General features: G+C 44.4%; 2 protein-coding genes and 1 long non-coding RNA gene across 8 annotated transcripts in view; 1 reads left to right on the top strand and 2 right to left on the bottom strand.

Annotated features, from left to right (window-relative positions):
• Positions 1-1146: 1146 nt before the first annotated feature.
• RNASE11 (ribonuclease A family member 11 (inactive)) overlaps positions 1147-24075 on the bottom strand; it is a 26587-nt gene continuing 3658 nt past the window's right edge. The window contains exons 1-3 of one of the 5 annotated variants that reach the window (XM_055289548.2): positions 5420-5453; positions 5014-5076; positions 1147-1946 (exon numbers count right to left, since the gene is read on the bottom strand). In XM_055289548.2, coding sequence (XP_055145523.1) covers positions 1334-1924 — 591 coding nt within the window. In that variant the 5' untranslated portion in view covers positions 1925-1946; positions 5014-5076; positions 5420-5453 and the 3' untranslated portion in view covers positions 1147-1333. Of the gene's footprint in view, positions 1947-5013; positions 5077-5310; positions 5454-24075 lie in introns of those variants that run through there. The other 4 variants (XM_055289545.1, XM_055289546.1, XM_055289547.2 and 1 more) reach the window with 4 other exon arrangements.
• LOC129487983 (uncharacterized) lies at positions 5651-12674 on the top strand. 2 transcript variants are annotated; one of them, XR_008659537.2, is made up of 3 exons: positions 5651-5812; positions 8052-8190; positions 12570-12674. It is a non-coding gene; the product is annotated as an uncharacterized lncRNA (long non-coding RNA). The 2 variants fall into 2 exon arrangements; XR_008659536.2 differs by having other exon boundaries at positions 12556-12645.
• Positions 7535-8839, bottom strand: RNASE12 (ribonuclease A family member 12 (inactive)). Its single transcript, XM_055289549.1, has 2 exons — positions 8725-8839; positions 7535-8223 (listed from the first exon to the last, which is right to left on the bottom strand). The coding sequence occupies exons 1-2, from the start codon at positions 8756-8758 to the stop codon at positions 7742-7744; spliced, it is 516 nt and encodes a 171-aa protein (XP_055145524.1). The 5' UTR covers positions 8759-8839; the 3' UTR covers positions 7535-7741.

The following is a 24075-nucleotide window of genomic DNA, read 5'->3' as shown; positions in this document are numbered from 1 at the left end:
ACTCGGTAAGCACATCTTCCTTTCTGGGTCCAGTGTCCTCCTCCTACAGAGAAGAGACCTTTGAGACCCAAGCATTTTGCTTTATTACTCTGTCCTTTGACTGCTGAGTGCAAACTGAGTCCTAATTACATACCCGTTTGGCCAAACCCACATCGATTATTTAAACAACGACTACACTGACAAGGGAAAGCCAGCTAAAAGGTACAAAAATGTTGCTGTAATGCTGCAAATTGGTTGATCGTAAATGTTTTACAGTTCCAGTATATTGAGAATTCTGCACCAAATATGATAAAGCTTGGGGAAAATGACATATAGAGAACTATGTACAAGAAAGATGTTACCATGACATAATTTACATACATTTACATGCATTTATTTAAAATTAGAACATTAAGAAAGAGTGGTCTCAGGATGGAGGGAGGATTTAAGGAGAGGAAGAGAAGCATATGGCCACACATCGATGAAGAAGATAACTGCCCACACTTTATGCAGAATGTTGATCCATGAACGCTTGCAAATAAATAGCTGGTAGTGAACAAAATTAACTACAGTATCATAAGACATCAAGGTTGAAGACCAGTCCTGCCTGGTACTTAGCACAGACTTTCTATTCCCATCTTTCTGGCTCCTCTATTCTTCCGTGGCTTGCCACTTCTCTCCCACAGCCCCAGGGTATCAAGACTTTGCTTGAATAAAGATTACAATAAGAATTTTCTTCTCTTTACAGCAACCTGTGAAATAGAGATGAGGGTGGAAGAATGGAGATTGCATAGGGCTGGAGCTATTGACACTGAGAGCATCAGCTAAGCCAAAGAATCTTTTTCCTCTGGCATTTCCTGAAGGACAGGCAGACTCTTTGTTAGGTGCATACATCAATTCACGCAAGTGTGAGCACATACCCTTTGAAGAGAGTAGTGATAATACATGTCACACTCATTCACTATTTTTCTGAATAGTATCATTGGCAGTACAATTAGCTTTTCTTTGTCCATATTGGCTTTAGTCCTTGTTTCCTTAATTCTGCCTAGTTAGGTGGACTCTGTTTCTTGGCTTTATAGCTGAGCTAGGATGAAATTCAGTTTGTTTTACCCCCCCCCACCCCCCGACACACACACAGAGAGAGACAGAGAGAGAGAAGAATCTGCATGCCAGTATCAGTTATAAATTTTAATTGAATTATCCACAATTTTGGATTTTTCACTCCTCCAGTTAGAATAAATAATCAAGAGTTTACTATAGTGCTAAAGAGTAGATATTAAGGAAAGGTTTAAACAAGAATGAACATGAAGAGGTCCTTCTTTAGTAAGACCCTAGTCCTAAAGCTCTGTGGGATTTACAACTTAGAGCCACAAACTAACCAGCTCATCAGAGAATGACCTGTCAGCACTGTCAATATCTTCTCTAATGAGGTAACACTATGGTATTGGCACCTGGGGAATTGTTTGCCTGTAGTGAGCTGGCACACTGTATTTTCCAGTTTTGGGCTCTCACAGCAGCTTATGCCAGGATTCTGTACAAGCTTGCAGCTGAGGGCCTTATGGACCCTGCGCATCACTTCCGTGGAGCCACGGATGAAGTTATTCCTCCACTTGCACGATCCGTTTGTTTCTGAAACTTTTCTCCAGACTGTGCAACACTCTTTGTCATTACCTGAACTGTTTCCCTTGGGGTCATTATAATGTAACCTTCTGAATGTCAGTAATGAGGAAGACATATCATCCTTGGACATGCTGAAGCTGGTATTTTTAACTAACGGGACTGGGTTCATTAATATCTCAATGGTCTGTTTCTCTTGGCCACTTTTTGCCATGTCATATTGCATCTCTTCCTCTGTAAATTCTTCTTTAATTATCTTCATTGTGCTTTCTGATGCTTCTGCAAGAACCAGCCCCAGGCTGAGCAGCAGCAGAGGAAAGGTCTCCATCTCAGATGTAGTGTAATCTCTTCTGCAGTAAAGACAATAAATGAAAGATAAAATAAGAAGATTAAAGAGGTAGTTCTTTCTTCCTCCTGACAGTTATTCCTGGGAGTGACCCCTACATGTAGGTTAAAATTTTTATATCTGTGAATGGAACTATGATATAATAGAAACGCAATCAGCTGTGGAGTCTGAAGACTCATGTTCAAGTCCCTGCTTTTCTGCTTATAATTTATTCAACCTTATTTAACCCCAGTTTCCCCATCTGAAAAAAATTGTGAGAATTACATAAGGTGATATAAAGATCTACAACCAAGTATTTGTTTCTTATCCTTTTCCTTTGGTCTATAATCTCATTGGTGGGGTGTATAATCTCCATGGTGGGTCACAATTCTCACTCAACACATCCCTCACCATTACTGTATCTCCTATAGCCTCATATAGAACCTGGCACATGGTAGCCACTTGAAAACAAAATAAAACACACATTGCCATTTCCCCATCTCTCATTTCTTTTCCCACCCATTCTCAGTCATAAGATTTCTGTCTTTACCAGTTCCTTCAGCAAGTCGATCCTGTAGAGGAAGAGTCCACTTCATTGCAGAGCTAGAAGGGAAATGGTGTTTGTTTCCTGGGAGTTTCTGCTGTTGTGTCTAACTGAGGGAAGGAGGGGCAACCGAGGGGTAGATAGGGCTGTATGAGATTGACGCAGGAGACCCTGTGGAACCAAGGAAGCTCAGAGAGAACTGCACAAAGTGTCCATTTAGCAGTCGGAATCCCAATGACCTGGGCAGCACTGTTGCTTCTTATTCTGTGAAATCTTTTCTGTCTATTTATACCAAAACCCAGCATGACTTTTTTGTTTTCTGAAACCCTACAGCACAGATTAAGTTGCACTTCATTTTATGTGGTCTTTTTCATTTTTCTAGTTAGTCAATTCATGTTCATCTTTTCTCTCTCTTGTTAGGCTAAAAATTCCTTGAGCCTGAAACACAGTTTCTGATTATTTATGCTTTTATTCATACAGAATCAAATAATGAACGGTAGATTAATAAAGAATCTGCACTCCAGAATCAGTTATAAATTTTAATGGAATTATCCACAATTTGGGGTTCTTCACTCCTCCGGTTAGTATAAATAATCAAGAGTTTACTATAGTGCTAAAGAGTAGATGTTAAGGAAACAGGAAGAAGAGCAGAGCAGAAATTCTCAGTCTTTCTGAAACATGTAATTCAAGTGGGGAGCATTCATAGCTGCCTGGGTTTTATTTAGTGTATGTAATTACTACACACACACTAATTTCTCAACACTATTTGTTAACAACATAACATGACTTTACTAGTATATAAAATCCTTTACTTGAGGTCAATCCTGGAAAATCCCTAAAGAATGGTTATTTAAGTTAATAATTATTTCTCTCTCTTTAGAATGATTCTATTTTCCTCTTTTTTATCTTCCACCTCTAAAGCCTCCATCCCTTCTACATTGATCTCCTACATTATTACCCTTACTTCCCTCCTAATCAGCCCTTCTTGACCCTCCAATTTCTTCTATACACTACTTTTCTAAAAACATAACTTGCAATGACACTCAGAATTTTTGAAACATTCCTCTTTGCTCACAGTAGGAAGTCTGATCCCCTGAGCCCAGGAGCCAATGCTCCACTTGCTCTAATCTTAATCTGCCTATCAAGATTTATCTCCCATTATTTTGCTACACAAACCTGCCCTAGTCAATCAGTGTGACTCTCTTTTTTTTTTTAAATATACCCTATGCCATCTCTCCCACTTAGCTTCTTTCTTGAATGGCTATACTTTCCCGCCTCTTGAAATCCTTCAAAGCCCAGTTCAGATCTCATTCTTTATTTTACACATTTCATCACCGCTTAAGTCCACTAAATCCATTTCCAACTTTTCTGAACTTCTTATCATTCCCTTCTTATACCACTCATTTGATGTTATTATGTATGAACTTTTAAAAAATTATATTTGAATTTAAAATGTCTGTGCGAGAAACTAGAGGAAAATCTTAGCACCAAGAATACATAAGCCTTGATTGAGTTGATGGATTATTGATAGATTATTAAAGAATTAAGTATATGTGTCCAGGTGTGTGCCAAGGATGTCTTGACCAAAGACCTGATGCATTTTGAAGGGAGAAAGGATGAGGGATTTACAGGGAATTTATTTTGTTTCCTAAACTTCTATATCCTATACCATTGACATCAGTAGTGAGGTGATAATAGAGAAACAGAAAGACGAGGAGGAGAAAGATAAACAGAAGAAGAGCAGGGCAGAAATTTCCAGTCTTACTGAGACATGTATTTCAAGTGAGCAGCATTCACAGCTGCCTAGGTTTTATTTGAAACTGCTAAGAGGTGCCCATGAAAAAAATATACCTGGCCGGGCACAGTCACTCATGCCTGTGGTCTCATTGCTTTGGGAGGCCAATGCAGGAGGATCACTTGAGGCCAGAATTTCAAGACCAGCCCAGGCAACATAGTGAGAATCCATCTCTACAACAACAACAACAACAAAAAGCCAGTTGTGGTGGCACATGCCTATAGTCCCAGCCACTCGGGAGGCTGAGGGGAGAGGATTTCTTGAGCCCAAAAGTCTGAGACTGCAGTGAGCTATGATCACACCGCTGCACTCCATCCTGGGCAACAGAGTGAGACTCTGATTCTATATATCTGTGCAATATATATGTATATACATATTTAGATACAGATAGATAGATATAGATACACACACACCCAAACTACAAATGTCTAAAATGTCACAATTCATTTGAATTTGATGTTGATCCCTATTGAATGAAATCACTCTGAGGATAGATCCTATTGGTTCATCTCAGGTATACTTTTATCTGCAAGATATTTTTAATTAGAAAAGAGGAGGTTGGGTGAGGAAGGGGAGAAAAAGCACTGAAAAGGAAATAAAAGTCAACAAAACGTAGGGAGAGGGATAGGAAAAGGAATCAGAATTCAGAAAACAGATGTAGGAACCTAAAGGATACATTTCATCCACTTCAAAGTTTTGCCTAGAAAATGATGCTACCAAGGCCCAACAAATCATATGCTAGGGACCACCTACCTGTTCCTGTTCAGTTTCTATTCAGATGCTGAGGGCTCTGTTTACCTGGTGACACCCAAAATTCTATGGAGACAACAATGACAACAGAATTACCACAGAGAACTAGAAAATAAAACTCAGCTGAAAAATGGCCACCTAAGATGGAAGAAGCCATAAGATGAGTAAGCGTTGCCTACTCACAAGGTTGCAAACTGTTCTTCACTTACGATTATCCCCCAACTTCCCCTCCTAAATCTAATCAATCATATGGAACTTGATGGTTACAAAAGACAGAGCTAACAACTAGCATAAGTGCACCTTCTTCTTTGACATGACCTTGAACTAAGTCCAAATGAGCAGTGAACAGCTGAAGTCTCTCAACTGAAAAGATCAGGACAGAGAGTGCTCTCCAAAGCCTGTGACCCACCCATGCCTGCTCTAGGTCACTGTATGAGTCTCTAGCTCTCACATACAGGATTGAAATGCCATAGCTCAGAATTAGTGACAACATAATCTGGCCTTTATTTGCCAATTGCCCCTTATTTCTTACTACCTCACAATACAAATTCTTCCCTCCAACAATGGCTATAATAGAGCCATTTTCTGTACTACTTAAGAGATAGAATTATAGACTAATAGACTTGGAAAGAACTTGGAAGATTATCTAATTCAAGATCCTCACTTTACAGACAAGGAAACTAATGAATAGAGAAGAAGATGACTTCATGAAATCCCCAGACTTAGAAGCCTCTCTTTCTCTTCCTTCTCCTTCTAGCTGTAAGGATACTATGCCCATAGCTGAATGTGGGGAAACTATGCAGTAAGTCCAATTGTAAGAACTAAAAAGAGAAAGGAGTTAGTAGTCCGACTCAAAGTCCTCTCTGTTCCTTCTGGAGACACAAAGAGGTGGTCACTGAGCTCTGAATGTCTCAATCCCTCCCTGGGAAATCCTTATCTGTGTCTCTCTAAAGTCTTTAAACGAAACGGTTTCAGACCAGTCAGGCTCCTTTCTTTATTTCAAGACACAAAGGGAGCTGCTGAACAGGAACAGATGCTGCTTGAGTTGTATATGCTATCTTTAAAAAAGACCCTAAGAGGTGACCTCTGTTGCTTCTACAGCTAGAAGCAGGGCTAGGATTAGGCTGAGGTTAATGAGACACTCACTCTAAGACTAAAATTTAAGAGAGTGCCACAAAACTCAATAATCAAGATAAATAATATTTTAATGCAACAATTTTAGAAAATATGTATTTGTTTATTTATTTTTGAGACAGAATCTTGCTCTGTTGCCCAGGCTGGAGTGCAATGGCATGATCTCGATTCACTGCAACCTCCACCTCCCAGGTTCAAGTGCTCCTCCTGTGTCAGCTTCCCAAGTAGCTGGGATTACAGATATGCACCACCACACCCAACTAACTTTTGTATTTTTAATGGAGACGAGGTTTCACCATGTTGGCCAGGCTGATCTCAAACTCCTGACCTCAAGTGATCCACCTGCCTTAGCCTCCCAAAGTGCTGGGATTACAGGCGTGAGCCACCAGGCCTGGCCAGAAAATAAATTTAATGCAAAATAATCCCTGATGAACAAATGTTAAAATTTTAAATACCAGGATCTGGCCCTGCACTACATGTTACTCACATAACTCATCTTACTCTAATCCTAGCCTGTCAGATTGGATCTTCAAAATTTTGTGATAGAGATTTTGAGCATCCAAGATTTTTTTTTTTTTTTTTTTTTTTTGAGACGGAGTCTCACTCTGTCGCCCAGGCTGGAGTGCAGTGGCGCGATATCGGCTCACTGCAAGCTCTGCCTCCCGGGTTCACGCCATTCTCCTGCCTCAGCCTCCCGAGTAGCTGGGACTACAGGTGCCCGCCACCACACCCAGCTATTTTTTTGTATTTTTAGTAGAGACAGGGTTTCACCGTGTTAGCCAGGATGGTCTCGATCTCCTGACCTCGTGATCCACCTGCTTTGGCCTCCCAAAGTGCTGGGATTACCGGCGTGAGCCATTGCGCCCGGTGAGCATCCAAGATTTTTGCATTAATTTTGATTTTTTAAAAATACTGAAATCAAGACCGGGCACAGTGGCTCATGCCTGTAATCCCAGCACTTTGAGAGGCTGAGGTGGGCGGATCACCTGAGTTCAGGAGTTTGAGACCAGCCTGACCAACATGGAGAAACCTCATCTCTACTAAAAATACAAAAATCAGCCAGGCACAGTGGCACACGCCTGTAATCCCAGCTACTTGGGAGGCTGAGGCAGGAGAATCACTTGAACCTGGGAAGCAGAGATTGCAGTGAGCCGAGATCACGCCATTGCACCCCAGCCTGGGTAACAAGAGCAAAACTCCGTCTCAAAAAAAGAAAAAGGAAACACTGAAATCAAATATATTCATCTAGGTTACTAGGTTTTTGGTCTTTTGGTGCCCTCTTAAGTTTTGCACCTCAAGTGGGTGGCTCATTCACTTCATCTTAATCTCAGTCCTGTTTCTCATCAAAGGACCCAGAGATAAGGGACAAAAAATTGAAACACATGTAGAATTTATGGTTTAATTCAGTAAAGATTATTTTATTGAAGCAGAATAAAACAATCCCAACTCAGCAATACAGGAAGGATAAATTAATTACCAGCAGCTTCCCCTTCCACTCAAGGCATTGCCCCATGTCCACGGTTCAGGTCTGCCTCAGGCACAGCCAGCTCCAATGCCATTGAGAGAAGAGATCTCAGACTCTGGAGCTGATCTTGAGTTACTTAACATAGCCAAGGAAACTATCTGGCCTCAAGTCATCACAAGTGACAAGAACAAACCCCTCTGTGGGGGAATAGTGGTACCTGCAGGCAGGGTATCTTGTGCCTTCAATGAGCTGACAGACTGTCATTTTGAACTTTGTCTCACTCTGAAAGCAGAAAATGGCTGAAAGGTTTTGGCAAGCAACCTTCTTGGGAGAAATGCAAATACCATTGATTTTTCGAGGCCTCTCATGGATGAAGACATGCTCCTTTTTACAAGTGTGGTCAGGTTCCCTGATAACTCTTTGTATGATCATGTGGTTGCAGTACCTTGCAGGAATGGGAACGTCATTCTGAGGGTAGTCCACATGCAAGTGTTCTAAGGTTGACATCACTACTTCATCATTCACCTCATTTTCCCAGAACAGAAGCACCAAGAAAATTATCACCATTATTATCATCAGAGGTAAGAGTGACTTCGCATCTTTGGCTTTAACTGCTTTTGAGTAAGGGAAGATAGAAAGTAGCAAAGGACAGTCAGATTCCTCCTGCGCCAAGCCCTGGCTGCTCCCCCATCCTTGGAATATTTTATTTCCTTCTCTCCACTAATTAAGATCACACTGACCTTGCAAGATCCAGCTGGAGGCATAGTTCCCCAAGAAAGCCTTTTCTGACCATGTCAGCACTCAGAGTTTGGTATTGAGCTGTTCTCTAAATTATTCCTGTTGTGTTTGTTTTGTTTCTACAAGTTCTTTGACAGCATCTTTGACCACATCTCCTATTTCTCAAATCCTTCAAAGTGCTCAACACAGAGCTAGACATATAGAAGGTGGTCAAGGTTATTCATATTGCTGAACAACCTTCTTTCCCGTAATTTTCTCAACCTTAACTCCACCCAATTGCACATGATTTTAGCACCGTCTACTCATCTATTCTTCCCAATTCCTTCCAAGTCCCTCCCTCTGTCAATCCTGCTTGGCTCTGTGCTAGCTTCTCTCACCTGTCATTTTTCTGGTTGCTGTCACAGGTAACATAGACTTTTGATCATGAATTTGAGAAAATCGCTTGTGTCTTGCTGTTCCCTGATGATAACTGATAGAGAGCCTGTTGAATGTGGGGAGGGTCAAAGTAGAAAGAGCAGAAGGGCGGAACCTGCACAGGGTGTGCTTGGGCACCGCTGGCGAGGAAGAGAAGTTACCTTCAGCAGGAGAGTCGAGTAAGGCAGGTCCTGAATGTGTCCTCATTAAACAAGTGAGGACTTTTCAGATCATTTAGTGAAGGCCAATGTGTACCAGCCGCAGTACTGTCTCCTTTCTAAATTTTCAATCAGTCCTTATGACAAATATATGAAATTTTTCATTTCATTGACAAATAAATGAGTTGCAGAAAGGTTAAGGTGGAGATGGGAAGTGAGAAGGAAAGCAAGAGTCCCATCCTGTCAGTGCCAAACACTCGAATTCCAGTTTTAGCAAGTTTCATTTCCACGTGGTGTCCAGCACAGGACAAAAACAATTCGCTGGTAATAACGTTCATCTTGATAAAGCCCTGGGCTTCTGAGGAGTACGGAGACAGTTCCCAAACTGCTGAACGTTGGAATCAAAGGGAGATTTAAAAAAATATTGGCTTCCACCTTGATACATTCTGCTTTAATTGATATTGTGTGTGATCTGGGTTGGGGATTCCTAAAAGATCCCCAAGTGATTCTAATATATAGCAAAACTTATAAGGGGAACCACTGAACCATGGTATACGTGGGAAACCTACATGGGAGATTAGTGGATAAGGGCTTAGTAAAAACACAGTGGTTCAAAGTATTGAGACCAGAGAATTCTTTTTGTTGCTATCATCTCCCAGTTAGTTGATATAGGAATGGGCAAATGGACTTAGTTTTACTATTTCATGCCCTGAAGTCATTTCTCTTTTGGAGCGACAGGTACAAAATCTCCTCTGTGCATATCTGTGTCTTTCTAATTGGCAGGAAGAAAATGATCGCAGGGTAAAAAATTATCTAGGAAAAACAGAATCCTGGAGAAGCCTTCAAAGAATGCTTCTCTTTCTATACAAAAACGAAAGCAAAATTTCAGATTGTGAAAATGAGCAACCAGGAGAATATATTTACTTTCCAAAAATGTCCATTCTGGGTGTCCTTTCAGAATTCAAGCTATCCGGTTTTGGATATGCGTTACCCAATGCCACAAAGATATAACTGCATGCTTAATTTTTGACACGATTTTCAATTAACAAAATTTGATTTGGTACATCTTGCAGAGACATTTCCAATGTATACAGAGAATTGTATCTATGTACTGTAACATGTTCATTATTTCCTGCCAGAACTTCCAAGTAGCTGAAGGACAGATACTTTACTAAGTGTACAGGCAGAGAAGTAATCCCTGTTACAAAGATTTTCCCCAAAGGAGGCAACTAAACCTATCCCTAGAGTATTACACTGCAAAAGGAGTTGAGACGGAGCCCAAATGTTAACTAGTGTGGCAGCCTGGAAGAAAATATTTGTAATGCCTAAAACCACCTTTGTGGTTTTACATTTATATGTAGATTAGCATCTACATATAAGAAACTCCTTCATGTCAGCCCTAAAAAGACAGGAAACCCCAGGGGGAAAAAAGTTGTCAGAGAAAAGCCAATTTCAGAAGATAAAGCCAAAATGGGTAATGAGCAATGCTCCACTTCAATAGTAATCAAAGAAATGAAAGCTAAAATAACAAAGAAATAGTTTATAACCATCAGATTATCAAAAATGATTATCAAGAATTAGAAAAACAGATAATATCAAGTGCTGGTAAAAACATTGTTGGGCATAAAAATTGATGTGGCAATGCTAGAAAGTAATCTGGAAATGTTTGGTAAGATTAAGGGTTTGACCTGAGGCCTTTTAATCCCACTCCTGGGCATAGAATCTAACAAAATGCCACAATATTGCTTCTATATCAAATTAAAACTAACTCAGAATGGGCGCAGTAGCTAATGCCTGTAATCCCAGTACTTTGGGAGGCCGAGGCAGGCAGATCAATTGAGGGCAGGAGTTTGAGACCAGCCTGGGCAACATGGTGAAACCCCGTCTCTATAAAAACACAAAAATTAGTGGGGTGTGGTGGTGCACGCCTGTAGTCCCAGCTACTTGGAAGGCTGAGGTGGGAGGATCATGTGAACCCAGGAGGTAGAGGCTGCAGTGAGCTGAGATTGTGCCACTGCACTCCAGCCTGGGTGACAGAGTGAGATTCCATTCCCCACCAAAAAAATAAAAATAAAAAAAAAGTAAATAAATAAAACTAATTCTGAGTCTTTTGGCTTAGAATTAATTTTCCTTGGGGAGAATTTCAACTCATGCCATTATAAAGTTCCCTCTTCCTCCCCAGATTTCCAGGGGAATCTGGACCGCATATTGTTCTTATTCCTTCTTTATTCTGTGGCACCTGTACTGGCCAACAGCATTAACTAAGGGACAAACATTCTCATTCACTTCTCTGGTAAAAACACCTAGAATACAGAGTTCAGATCCAGGATCTTGACCCTTTGTTGTAGTAAGACGTGACTTTTTTCAAACACCTACTACATAAAGGATTTTTGTCACCTATTGTAAGGGCCTTTTATCGTTCACATATTATTTAATTCAACATATATTTATTAAACACTACCTGTGCCAGGCAGTCTTCTAGGCCCTTGGGACACAGCAGTGAAAAGACACATGTCCCTCTCCCCACTACTGACTCTGAATCAGTACCTCAATATGAAAATTGGTAATTAAAATATAAGAATTGTACATTTATTCTGGCATTCCTTCAGGAAGTATATTCCTGGGCAACCAAATCGCTTCCATGTGCTGTGGTAAAGCTCTTCTTTAGAGAACAATGACAACTAATAAATATGAAAAGAATAAAATTAGGAAATCGCCATTTTATAATCATTAATGAAATTACTAAGACAGGCAAAAAGCATTTGTTGGAGGGTAAAATTATTAAAAGAGAGGCTATATAAGGCTGGGGCGCAGTGGCTCACGCCTGTAATCCCAGCACTTTGGGAGGCCAAGGCGGGAGGATCATGAGGTCAGGAGATCGAGACCATCCTGGCTAACACGGTGAAACCCTGTCTTTATTAAAAACACAAAAAATTAGCCGGGCGTGGTGGCGGGCGCCTGTAGTCCCAGCTGCTCGGGAGGCTGAGGCAGGAGAATGGCGTGAACCCGGGAGGCGGAGCTTGCAGTGAGCGGAGATCGCGCCACTGCACTCCAGCCTGGGCGACAGAGTGAGACTCTGTCTCAAAAACAAAACAAAAAACAAACAAAAACAAAAAACCAAACTAACTACAAAAAGAGAGGCTATGGGGAACTTTGCAATAGAAGATCTGGCTGCCACCACCCAACAGAAGTAGAAGGTGAGTTATGATGTGCCTCCTAATAAGGTACTGTAGCATGTGCACGGCACTGTTTACCCAGTAATATTGCCAAAGAATTGAGCAGATTCGTTTATTAAGCCTTAGATTTAACTTCCAGATTATAGGAAATTTAGGGAAAAGAGGTGCAAGTTATATAATACTACAAGGAAGCAATAAGACAGATCCAGATTATGTGACATTCTACCAGTTTCTTCACAAAGTCTATCACACAAAAACAAAGAGGGATAAACTGTTACAGATTAAAAGAATATTCAAATTTTGAATCTTACTTGAATGTGCATATGGACTGGGCATTAGATTATGTTAAGAACATAATTTTACTTTTGTAAGATATAATAATTATAATTATGTAGAAAATGTCTTTATTTTTTGGAGATAATATTCAATAGGTCTAAGTGTGAAATATCATGATGTCAAGTATTTTCTTCCAAGAAATAAAGAAAAAAGAAAGGAAGAAAGAAAAAGGAAGGAGGAAAACGGGAAGAGAGAGAAAAAATCAATGTGGTGAATTTTTTTATAATTGTTGCTTTTAGGAGGGTAAGTGTAATAGGATCTATTATTCTATTCTTTCTACTTTTGTGTATATTTGCAAATAAGTATTTTTAAAAAATTAAATTCCTACTCTCATGGAATTTACATCTGGTGGAAGGAGATAGACAATGAAAAATAAACATAATCAATACTTCAGTGTTTTAGAGGATAATAAGTGCTGTGCACTTTTTTTTTTTTTTTTTTTTTGAGACAGTGTCTCGCTCTGTTGCCCAGGCTGGAGTGCAGTGGCACAATCTCGGCTCACTGCAACCTCAGCCTCCCAGGCTCAAGCGATTCTCATGCCTCAGCCTCCCGAGTAGCCGGGATCACAGATATGCACAACTACGCCTGGCTAATTTTTGTATTTTTGTAGAGATGGGGTTTAGCTATGTTGCCCGGGCTGGTCTGGAACTCTCGGACTCAAGCAAGTCACCCATCTTGGCCTCCCAAAGTGCTGGGATTTCAGGCGTGAGCCACTGCACCCAGCTGGTGTTGTGCAAATTTAAATAGGATGATCAGAGTAGTCCTAGCCGTTACAGGTTTTCTCTTTCTGCCTTTCTAAACAAGTGCTAATATTGTTTGAGAATCTACCAGTTCTCCACATAACCATGAGCTTCAAGGGAACCTGCTGGGGATCTGGGTGTGAATCTGCTGGGCCCTGAGTCAATCAAGGTAATCCCATTAATGTGGGGCCAGTGAGAAGGAAAGGATGCACAGCTGGAAGCTTTTGGGAAGCGTGCACAGGGTAAGGATAAGCTGCTGTAACAAAGACATCATCAGGCCAGGCGCGGTGGCTCACGCCTGTAATCACAGCACTTTGGGAGGTGGAGGCGGGCAGATCACTTGAGGTCAGGAGTTGGAGACCAGCCTGGCCAACACAATGAAACCCTGTCTCTAGTAAAAATACAAAAATTAGCCAGGCATGGTGGTGTGTGCCTGTAATCCCAGCTACTCCGGAGGCCAAGGCAGGAGAATCGCTTGAACCCAGGAGGCTGAGGTTGCAGTGAGCCAAGATCATGCCATTGCACTGCAGCCTGGGCAACAGAGTGAGGCCCCATCTCAAAAAAGCAAGAACAAAAACAAAACAATAAAACAAAGACATCATCAGTAATCCAGTGACTTAAAGAAGTTAGAAAGTGATTTCTTCTTGGCTTAACAGTTCAAGGTGAGCACTTCAGATTCTGTTCATACTATCATTCAGAAACTCAGAATTATTCATATATACTTTTCTAAAACCATAAAACACTTTAAGAAAATATTAAGAACTAATTCAACTATATTATGGAGTGGATACCTACCAGGTTATCTAGTCAGACATTTTTTAAATTTAGATTTTTATTTTTAATTGACAAATAATAATTGTATATATTTATGAGGTTCAATGTGAAGTTTTGATATATATAGTACATTGTGGGATAATTATATCAAGCAAATTAACATATCCATTACTTTTTTAATAGTGCAGATCCTTTTTTAATAGTGAGAACATTTAAAACCTACTCTTTGAATAATTTTGAAATCTACAAAATGGCAGCATGGCCCAGGAGTGTGACTGGCAGTGAAGGAGCTGGGAAGACCTTGGATGCAGGAAGGTCATTTAAAGCAAAAGGTGCTCCCCTAACTCCACGATTTTCTGGCCTTTTCCTACTTCTCTATCACCCAGAAGCTACCTTTGAGCACCGCTCTTAAGATGAAAAGGTTGAAAGTGCCTCTGAACTGGGACCCAACTTCTTTCCTTTTCTGTTTATTTTCATTAAGGAGCCTCCCGAACCATTTTCACCTCCTACTCTGGTGATGAAAAGAGTCAGATGATATCCTGAGTTTCTTTCCAACAGTGGAAGTAGGCCTTGCTCATGAGGAAATCAAGGCTGGTTCACACACCCTCTTAGTCACCCAATGCAAGTTCACGTGTCGAGAAATATTCCTAAGAGTGGGGTTGGGGGAGGGGGGAGGGACAGCATTAGGAGATATACCTAATGCTAAATGACGAGTTAATGGGTGCAGGAAATCAACATGACACATGGATACATATGTAACAAACCTGCACATTGTGCACATGTACCCTAAAACCTAAAGTATAATAATAAAAAAAATAAATAAATAAAATAAATAAAGAAAGAAAGAAATATTTCTAAGAGCAATGCAAAGCCATGGGACTTCACCAACCCCTCCAGAAACCCTTTCTTAAACTAACCACCCCCCTCTCTTCCTTGAGTGTCTACAAGAAGCTTTTCTGTGGGGTTCCAGCACATAACTTCCTATGTGGTGCTACGGGCGATTTATCTGGCCTTCTCCTGGCATGGTGCAAGCCTCTGGAGAGCAAGAGGAATGTTCTCGTTCTCTCCAGCACAGTGCCTGGTATTTCTGAAGAGATCAAAAAATGTTTGTGGAGTGGATGAATGGGTGAAAGATGTCAGATCTTTCCCCTCTTCTGCCAGTAAGTAGCTGTGTAATCAGGGGAAAGTCATGTCTCTGCGCAGGGTCTGCGTTGCTTCCACTCTGAAATGGGGGTAATAAATAAGAATAAAGGAAGCATTTGATTATTTATAAGATCTCGCCCTGCTTTTACAAACTAAAGTTCTGAGCTAAATTAAAATGAACTCCAGGCTGTTCTCTTAAGATGACAATGCTCTGGCTACAAGTTTTATTTTCCCCCACCCTGAGGGAATAGGAGGTGGTCTCTGCCCCCAAGCCTGGAGCACAGGGGAGCAGTAGCAACCGGGGAGCTGGAGCCTGGGTACCAGACCCTGAAGTGGGAGCTCTGACTCAGGAGTGTGGTGGAGCAGTTCTGTGAACTTGCCTAGGAATTGGCATTCGGTCGAAGGGACACCTTCCTAAATCGGGAACACTTACTGCTGGGGAAAAAAGGCACGAGACACCCCTGCTCTGGAGGGTTCGTTGTCTACTTTTGGCAATTGCAGAGCTGTTTTCTTGACAAGGTGTGAAATGAAGGATTTGTGCGGTACCCTCATAAGCCCCTGGGCACTGTTCCAAACCCCCTCCTACCACCTCACCTGTCCCCTCGTCCAGGTGGAGTAGACAGACTGGGGCCTGTAAGTGTCCAGAACAAGCTGCTCCTGATCGTGGGCAGGACGTGTTCTGACAAAGCCATCAATCTCAGCCCTGCAGTTAAGCCCTGTGCTATGCACATGGGAGGTCCTGTTCTCCCTTGCGGAAAAACAAGTCATTTCTTGCTTTATAACTTTCCTCGCGTCTCTGAAATGATTGCCACCAGGCAATAGCCCAAGGAAGACCAGGCTAAGGGAAAGTTACCTAAGTGTGCCTTTCTAACAGCTTCTGGGTAGGCCGGTGCCTTTAGTTTTCCACTTCTGAGAATGCTTTGATCATAGCTTATCTGGCTTCTCCTGTGTGTCTCCAGGCTCGGCCCTCAACAGTTCCCTTTGAATTCTCCTTGAGGAAGGACCATTAGCCAGCCTTCCCCTATGGCACCTCCCAGACATTCATATCTTTCATAGCACTCCCAGGCTTGAAATAACATAATTGTCCCTGACCCCAAATAATCACGAAGGCCCTAAAGAACCCAGATGTGGTAAAAACAGAAACTCCCACGGCGAAACCCCGCCTCTACTAAAAATACAAAAAATCAGCCAGGTGTGGTGCCGCATGCCTGTAATCCCAGCTACTCAGGAGGCTGAGGCAGGAGAATCACTTGTACCTGGGAGATGGAGGTTGCAGTGAGCCAAGACTGTACTATTGCACTCCAGCGTGGGCAACAGGCTGGAACAAAACAAAACAAAAAACACCCAGAAACTCCCTTTTCATAACCACCTAACTAGAGCAGAATGAGCAGTGAGCCGAGAGTTGTGAAAGTTGGATTCCTGGCTTGACACTGGCCCTGCCACTAACTAGCTCTGTGACCCTGAGCTTCATTCCATGGGTCTCACTGGCCTCCTCTGAAAGTGGCCGGGAGTTGGCAGCATTGGTGGGATGGAGGAGGTGAAAACAACTCACAGTTTTAGAGGTGAAAAAGCACCTCAGACTATACCATTCTCTGAAGCAGGGCTCTATGCTTGTATATTAGAAAGTTGAAACGTGGCTCCCAGGGGCTCAGCCACGTTTCCGGCAGCTTGTTCTGGACACGTACAGGCCCCAGTCTGTCTACTCCACCTGGATGAGGGGACAGGTGAGGTGGTAGGAGGGGGTTTGGAACAGTGCCTAGGGGCTTACGAGGGTACCGCACAAATCCTTCATTTCACACCTTGTCAACCCTACTGCACCAGAGTAATCTTTTTTATTTTTATTTTATTTTATTTTTTTGAGACCGAGTCTCGCTCTGTCACCCAGGCTGGAGTGCAGTGGCATGATCTCGGCTCACTGCAAGCTCCGCCTCCCGGGTTCACGCCATTCTCCTGCCTCAGCCTCTCCGAGTAGCTGGTACTACAGGCGCCCGCCACCACACCTGGCTAATTTTTTTGTATTTTTAGTAGAGACGGGGTTTCACTGTGGTCTCGATCTCCTGACCTTGTGATCCGCCCGCCTCGGCCTCCCAAAGTGCTGGGATTACAAGTGTGAGCCACCGCGCCCGGCCTGACAGTAATCTTTTTTAAACACAAATCCAGTTATGTGCCTGTGATATCCACTTTCTCCATCTAAAATGTGTCAATGGCTTTTCATTAGTCTTAAGATAGTGACCACAGTCCTCACCTCTGCCTACCAGGCCTGGCATAGATGGCCTCTCCTCAAGCCACTCTCTCTCCATCTTCATATTCCTGCCATGCACTCCTCTTTTTAGCTCCCTCAACCCTTTGGCCTTTCCTCCAACTCAAGGTTTTTGTTTGTTTGTTGTTGTTTTGAGATGGAGTCTTTCTTTATTACCCAGGCTGGAGTCCAGTGGTGCGATCTCAGCTCACTGCAACCTCTGTCTCCTCAGATCAAGCAATCTTCCCTCCTCAGCCTCCCAAGCAGTTGGGATTTCAAGCTTGCACCACCTGCCTGGCTAATTTTTGTATTTTCAGTAGAGACAAGGTTTCACCATGTTGGCCAGGCTAGTCTCAGACTCCTGACCTCAAGTGATCCGCCTGTCTCGGCCTCCCAAAAGTACTGGGATTACAGGCGTGAGCCACCAGGCCCAGCCCAACTTCAGGTTTGTTGTTGTTGTTGTTGGTTCCACTAAAAGATGAATGAGCTTTATAAAGAAAAGCTCTCTGATATTATAAAGAGCAAAATATAGCTCTTTTAGGCCATGAAAATACATTATTTCGTTTACTCAATATTTATTGAGCAAATAGTTGTTGAACATTTATTGTATTCCAGGCACTGTGCTTAGAACAGAGATTTCTACAGGAAAGCAGACAGATGTTGTCTCTGTCCTCATGAAACAGTCAGACAGTTTTTTAAAGCTAAGAAATATAATAAATTTATTATGTTAGTGATAAGGACCACAAGGGAAATTACGGGGTTTTATGCAAGCAAAACAGACTACTTCACTTATTCTGGGTTTTCTGGGAAGGCTTGTCTAAGGAAAGGAAGGATGCATAGGTTCACCAGGTAGAATGGGGAAGGTAAGTGGAGTAAGGAACACTCCATAGTGAGAGAACCAGACTATGTGGCTGCAGCATGAGCTGTGGTACCCGGTGGCAGAGGCACTGCTTGGATGGGCCCCCGCGGAAACATGGGAGGCAGTGGACAGGTCTCCTGCGAGTGTGAAGAAGGCACTGAAGCAACTGGAAGCTCACAGCACCAAGAAGGGGTGCACCTTCACCAGCAGAGTTGGATGGGCATTTCTGACTGCACTACGTGAAGTATACACTCAGTCCCTGTGGGACATGGCACAGCTAAAGGACCTTCAGGCATAAGTTGGGTTCCTGGGGGGCCCAAATGAACAGCTTGCAGCAAAACCTGGGGTAAAGGACCTCCAGGTGCAAGCAGGGCGCTTAGAGGCTCAGATAAACAGCCTGGAGCAGGAGCTGGAAACAGCTGTTGGCATGACCTTGAGCCCGTCCTCCAGGCCGGACACTCCCGCTTGGTCTGATCCTGAGGAGGAGGCTCCTCTGCTGCGGGCTTGTCCTGTGATCCATCAGAAGGTAGAACGTGAGCAGCTGATGGGACTCTAGGGGAGAGCCCAGAGGCCCCCCACAGTGGTGGAATACACCTCTTACAGTGCTTCTCCTCCCACTGAGTTGTGGGTTAGGTAAGCAATGCAGGGAGCACCCAGGGGAGCCCCTCCCTGCCTGGCTACCCCATTTTGGGGATGAGGAGGCTGACAGCGTTTCTTGCTCTGCCTCCGAGATGGAGAAGCTGGCTTCTATCATAACTCACCCCTCCCTTCATCAGTGGCTGCAGCTGTGCCGACGGTTGGCACAAGGGCAAGGTGACCACGTGTTAATCGAGTGGCTGATGGCAGCCATATGGACTGGTAGGAATGATGCTGGAGAGATACCAGAAATTGTGAGTCAATGGCAATCATATGCTGATTTGGTACAGGTACTCCTGGAGATGGGCATGCGGCAGGCTATGTTGGATCTGAATCCCTAGAGGCCAGATGATGAACATTTTATCTCCCACGTGAGGGATCTTGTGCTGGCTGGCAGCCTCCGAGTGCTTTTGGCTCTCTAGCTGCTGTTCGTACCCCATACATGGGGCGCCGCATACATGAAGTGACTACTGCAATGGCAGCCCTTGAGGAGGCAGAAGGCCATGAGTGGGATTGGGGAATCCGCGCCATAAAGAAGGGGAAGGTGCCCCCTTCACAGGTAACCACCCCACGAAATAAAAAGCGCATGCAGATGTGGATGATTTAGTTGCAGCCGGGGTTGCTCGGGAGGAAACTGACAGGAAGCCCAATGGAATGCTGTTGGCTCTGTGGAGGAATTGTCCCCCCAGCAGCAATTCCGGAAAATACCCAAGGGGGCAAAATACTGTTGCTCAACCCAGCCCGCGGGGACACGACAGCTCAAGGACTATTTGCAGACGAGTGAAGAGACCGGCCCTTCCTGTTTGATTAGGGAACTGGCCCAGGTGCTTGGCTTGGTGGGGGGGCCGGACGACTGGAGGCCTCGTGGAACTGGCAATCCACTAGTCCCCCACCAATGTACAGCAGGTCCTAGCACTGGTAGATACTGGTGCAGACTGCAGTCTTGTTTATGGGAACGCAGATAAGTTTCCGGGAAAAGCTGCATTCATTGATGGTTATGGGGGCCAGTCAGTGAAAGTGAAACCTGTGTCTCTGCATCTTGGCATTGGCCGCTTGGCTTCCAGCCTGTACACTGTGTATGTTTCTCCTAAACCTGAATATATTCTGGGGGTGAATATTTTGCCTGGTCTGGACTTACACACCACGGCCAGAGAATTCAGACTCCAGGTTCGTGTAGTAAAGCCGGTACTGCATGGGCATATACATGTCACCAGCCCCAAGTTCTGCCACAACCTGGACAGGTTACCTCCATTCGTCAATACCATTTGTCAGAGGGGCATACAGAGATAACTGAGACGATTAAGAAGTTAGAGGAGGTGCAAATAGTGTGTGACATACATATCCCCTACAGTTCCCTGGTATGTCCAGTCAGAAAGCCTGATGGGACTTGGAGGATGAGAGTGGATTACCAGGAGCTGAATAAGGTGACACACCCTCTGCATGCAGCTGCACCATGGATTTGAGGGACCACCTGACGGCGGAACTGGGACAGTACCACTTTGTAGTGGACTTGGCTAATGGATTCTTCTCCATCGACATTGCTCCAGAGAGTCAAAAATAGTTTGTCTTCACATGGGAAGGGTGACAATGGACTTCTACTGTGCTGCCACAGGGCTATGCGCATAGCCCCACCATTTGTCATGGTCTTGTTGCCATGGACTTAGATGCCTGGAAATGTCCAAAAGGGGTTTGCCTGTTTCATTACATTGATGGTATCATGTTAACCTCTGATTCTCTTGCAGATTAAGAAGCAGCAATGCCCCTCTCGTGGCAAGAGTTGGCAGCATGCGGTTGGTATGTCAACGAATCCAAGGTCCAAGGGCCTGGATTGTCTGCCAAATGCTTGGGAGTTGCTTGATCAGGTAAGACAAATGCCATACCAGAGGCCATCATTGATGAAATCCAGGCATGCCCCTGACCCACCACGGTGAGACAACTGCAGACTGTTGTGGGCCTCTTGGGGTACTGGCGGGTATTCGTGCCCCGTTTGACTCAAATGATAAAACTGTTGTACCAGTTAACAGAAAAGGAGGCTACCCGGGATTGGGATGGTGAGGCTGAAACAGGCTTTCTGGCTGCCAAGCAGGCCATTCAGCAAGCACTGGACTTACAAGTAATTGATCAGGGGCACCCATTTGAACTTGATGTACTTGTAACCACAGATGGTTTCGGCTGGGGCCTACAGCAGCGCACGGAGCCCTTTAGAACGCCAATAGGTTTTTGGTCCCAGCTGTGGCAGGGAGCTGAGCTCTGGTGTTCGCTGATAGAGAAGGATTTAGCTGCTGTATATGCTGCTGTTCAGGCCTATGAGAACTTGACAGGAAGGGTTGCAGTCACTGTGCAGATGACTTACCCAATAGCAGGGTGGGTGCATTCATGGGTAACAACCCCCCAGACTGGGGCAGCACAGACATCCACATTAGCAAAGTGGGGTGCCTACTTAGAACAGCAGGGTATGCTGAGTACAAGTCTATTAGCAGCAGAGTTACAAGAGGTCTTAGGGCCTGAAGTCCTAACGCAAGATAAGGCTATGGGACCTGAGGCACCCCAGACCTCACCAGAGCCATCACCATTTAAAGAAGAGCACCCTCCCATTCCTGATGGGGCATGGTATGCAGATGGGTCCAGCCGGGGTGCTACTGCTGCCTGGGCTGCTTTAGCAGTCCAGCCTAGCACCGACACCATATGGTTTGATAACGGGTGCGGACAAAGCAGCCAATGGGCTGAACTTAGAGTGGTGTGGACGGTGATAACTAAGAAGGAGTCACCTATAGTACTTTGCACCAATAGCTGAGCAGTCTATCGAGGTTTAACTTTGTGGCTGACTACCTGGAAGTTACAGAATTGGCTTGTAGGCCATCGGCCAATTTGGGGCCAAACAACGTGGCAAGACCTCTGGGAAATAGGTCATCAGAAAGATGTAACTGTCTATCGTGTGTCAGGTCATGTGTCTTTGGCCACCTCCGGTAATGATGAGGCAGATGCCTTAGCCAGGGTCTGATGGTGAGAGTCAGCACCTACACAAGATGTAGCCTTGTGGCTACACAGGAAACTGGGACATGCAGGGAGTAAACTGATGAAACAGGTCAGTAGGCACTGGAGTCTGTCTTTGCCTTCACGAGACATTTTGGAGTCCTGCTGTAAGTGCCCAGCGTGTGCTCAGGCATACCCCAAACGGAGGCAGCTGCCCAGTGTAACACAGCAAGTGACAGTAGGGCAGATGCCCTTAACCAGATGGGAAATAGATTCCACTGGGCCACTGCCAAAATCACAGGGCTACACATATGGCTATAGACACAGCCACTGGCTTGTCGTTTGCCTACCCTTGCAGGGCGGCCGACCAGCAACACACCGTTCGAGCCCTGCAACACTTATGTGCCTTATACGGCCGTCCCCTGGCTGTTAAAAGTGATAGAACACATTTCACTGGACAGCAGGGACAACAGTGGGCACAGCAGATGGACATACAATGGGGGTTTCATGTTTCTTATAACCCACAAGCCACTGGCATGATTGAACAATATAACAGACTCCTGAAGAATGGGTTACAGTTGCATGTTGCTCCCCCATCTTTGCGGGGCTGGAGTTTCAGGCTGGACCAATTACTTACAAGTAATTGATCGGGGCGCCCATTTGAACCTGGTGTACACATGACCACAGATGGTTTCAGCTGGGGCCTATGGCAGCGCATGGAGCCCTTTAGAATGCCAATAGGTTTTTGGTCCCAGCTGTGGAAGGGAGCTGAGCTCCGGTATTCATTGATAGAGAAGAATTTAGCTGCTGTATACGCTGCTCTTCAGGCCTGTGAGAGCCTGACAGGATGGGCTGCAGTCGCTGTGCGGAACGACTTACCCAATAGCAGGGTGGGTACATTCATGGGTAACAACTCCCCGGACTAGGGCAGCACAGACATCCACGTCCAGGTTGGACCAATTACTTACAAGTAATTGATCAGGGGCCAGTGCAATTTGCCATCTGGATAAGGGCATCTGCCCTACCATCAGTTAAAATTTTGTGTTAAAATTTTGCATGAGCGACCACGGAAAGGTGGCCCAGCCTTGGTGGAGACACTGTTATCCTGGGCCACCATCCCCATCCAGCTACAGATACACACCAAGGATGACCTCCTCTGACCAGGTATGGGGACAGATGGTAATCTATTGTTGCCTGCCCCAACGCCCCGAAGGCAGGGGAACAGAAAACCTGGTGTTGGCCATGGACCCGCCAAGCCCCCCATTGCAGATGGTTAGCTATTGTAGCCCCCTGGAGGGAGCATCTGCAGTATGGCTTACATGTGACTCCTTGGGTATTTAATGTGTGGCCTCCACGATTGACCATTCGTAGGGGAATGGCCACGGAAGGGACCCTCCTATATATGTACTGTCTGTGTGGCCTATTTTGAGCTCCCCTGTGACTTTGGCTTGGGTACAAGACCCAAAAGAACCATGGGGAGCTGAGAAGGTGTGCTATCATCACCCAGGGCAGGAGCCTTGGCAGCTGCATTGTTATCCAGAGATGAAAAGTTAGCCTGTATTGGCTGGGCGCGGTAGCTCATGCCTGTAATCCCAGCACTTTGGGAGGCTGAGGCGTGTGGATCACCTGAGGTTAGGAGTTCGAGACCAGCTTGACCAACATGCTGAAACTCCATCTCTACTAAAAATACAAAAAATTAGCCAGGTGTGGTGGCACATGTCTGTAATCCTAGCTACTCGGGAGGCTGAGGCAGGAGAATTGCTTGAACCCAGGAGTCAGAGGTTGCACTGATCCAAGCTCGTGCCACTGCACTCCAGGCTCAGCAACAGAGTGAGACTCTGTCTCAAAAAAACAAAAAAAGAAAAGAAAAGTTAGCCTGTATTTTGCCTGAGGGACGTGATTTACCCGTTAATACCTGTGCCTGCTTTGTTGTTCTGGCTGTAAGTTGACATGCTCCAACAGCATTGTGGACTGGGCCCACACCTACGCTGAGGTGACCAATGTCTCCAACTGTTGGATCTGCTCCACCTTCCAGCAGCAGCTGCGGACAGTTTGCCCTGGAACGTGTATCTTGCTTCTGTGAAGAACTGGGAATGGCTAGAAGTTTGGGGTCCCATGGACAATGGGTTGGATGCCACAGGGCAGGCTTTGGATAGGAGGCATCACAAAACCCATGGCAAACCTGCCCCTTGGCTGACTCATAGTGTCCGTGATGGATGGAGCTGGCTAATGGGAGAACACGTGGTGCCCCCATTGCAGGTATCACAATGTATAGAGCAG

Source organism: Symphalangus syndactylus, chromosome 8 (genome assembly GCF_028878055.3).
Source record: "Symphalangus syndactylus isolate Jambi chromosome 8, NHGRI_mSymSyn1-v2.1_pri, whole genome shotgun sequence".
Classification (NCBI taxonomy): Eukaryota; Metazoa; Chordata; class Mammalia; order Primates; family Hylobatidae; genus Symphalangus; species Symphalangus syndactylus.
The sequence above is the reverse complement of the archived record's forward strand: the minus strand, read 5'-3'. Positions and strand labels throughout refer to the sequence as shown.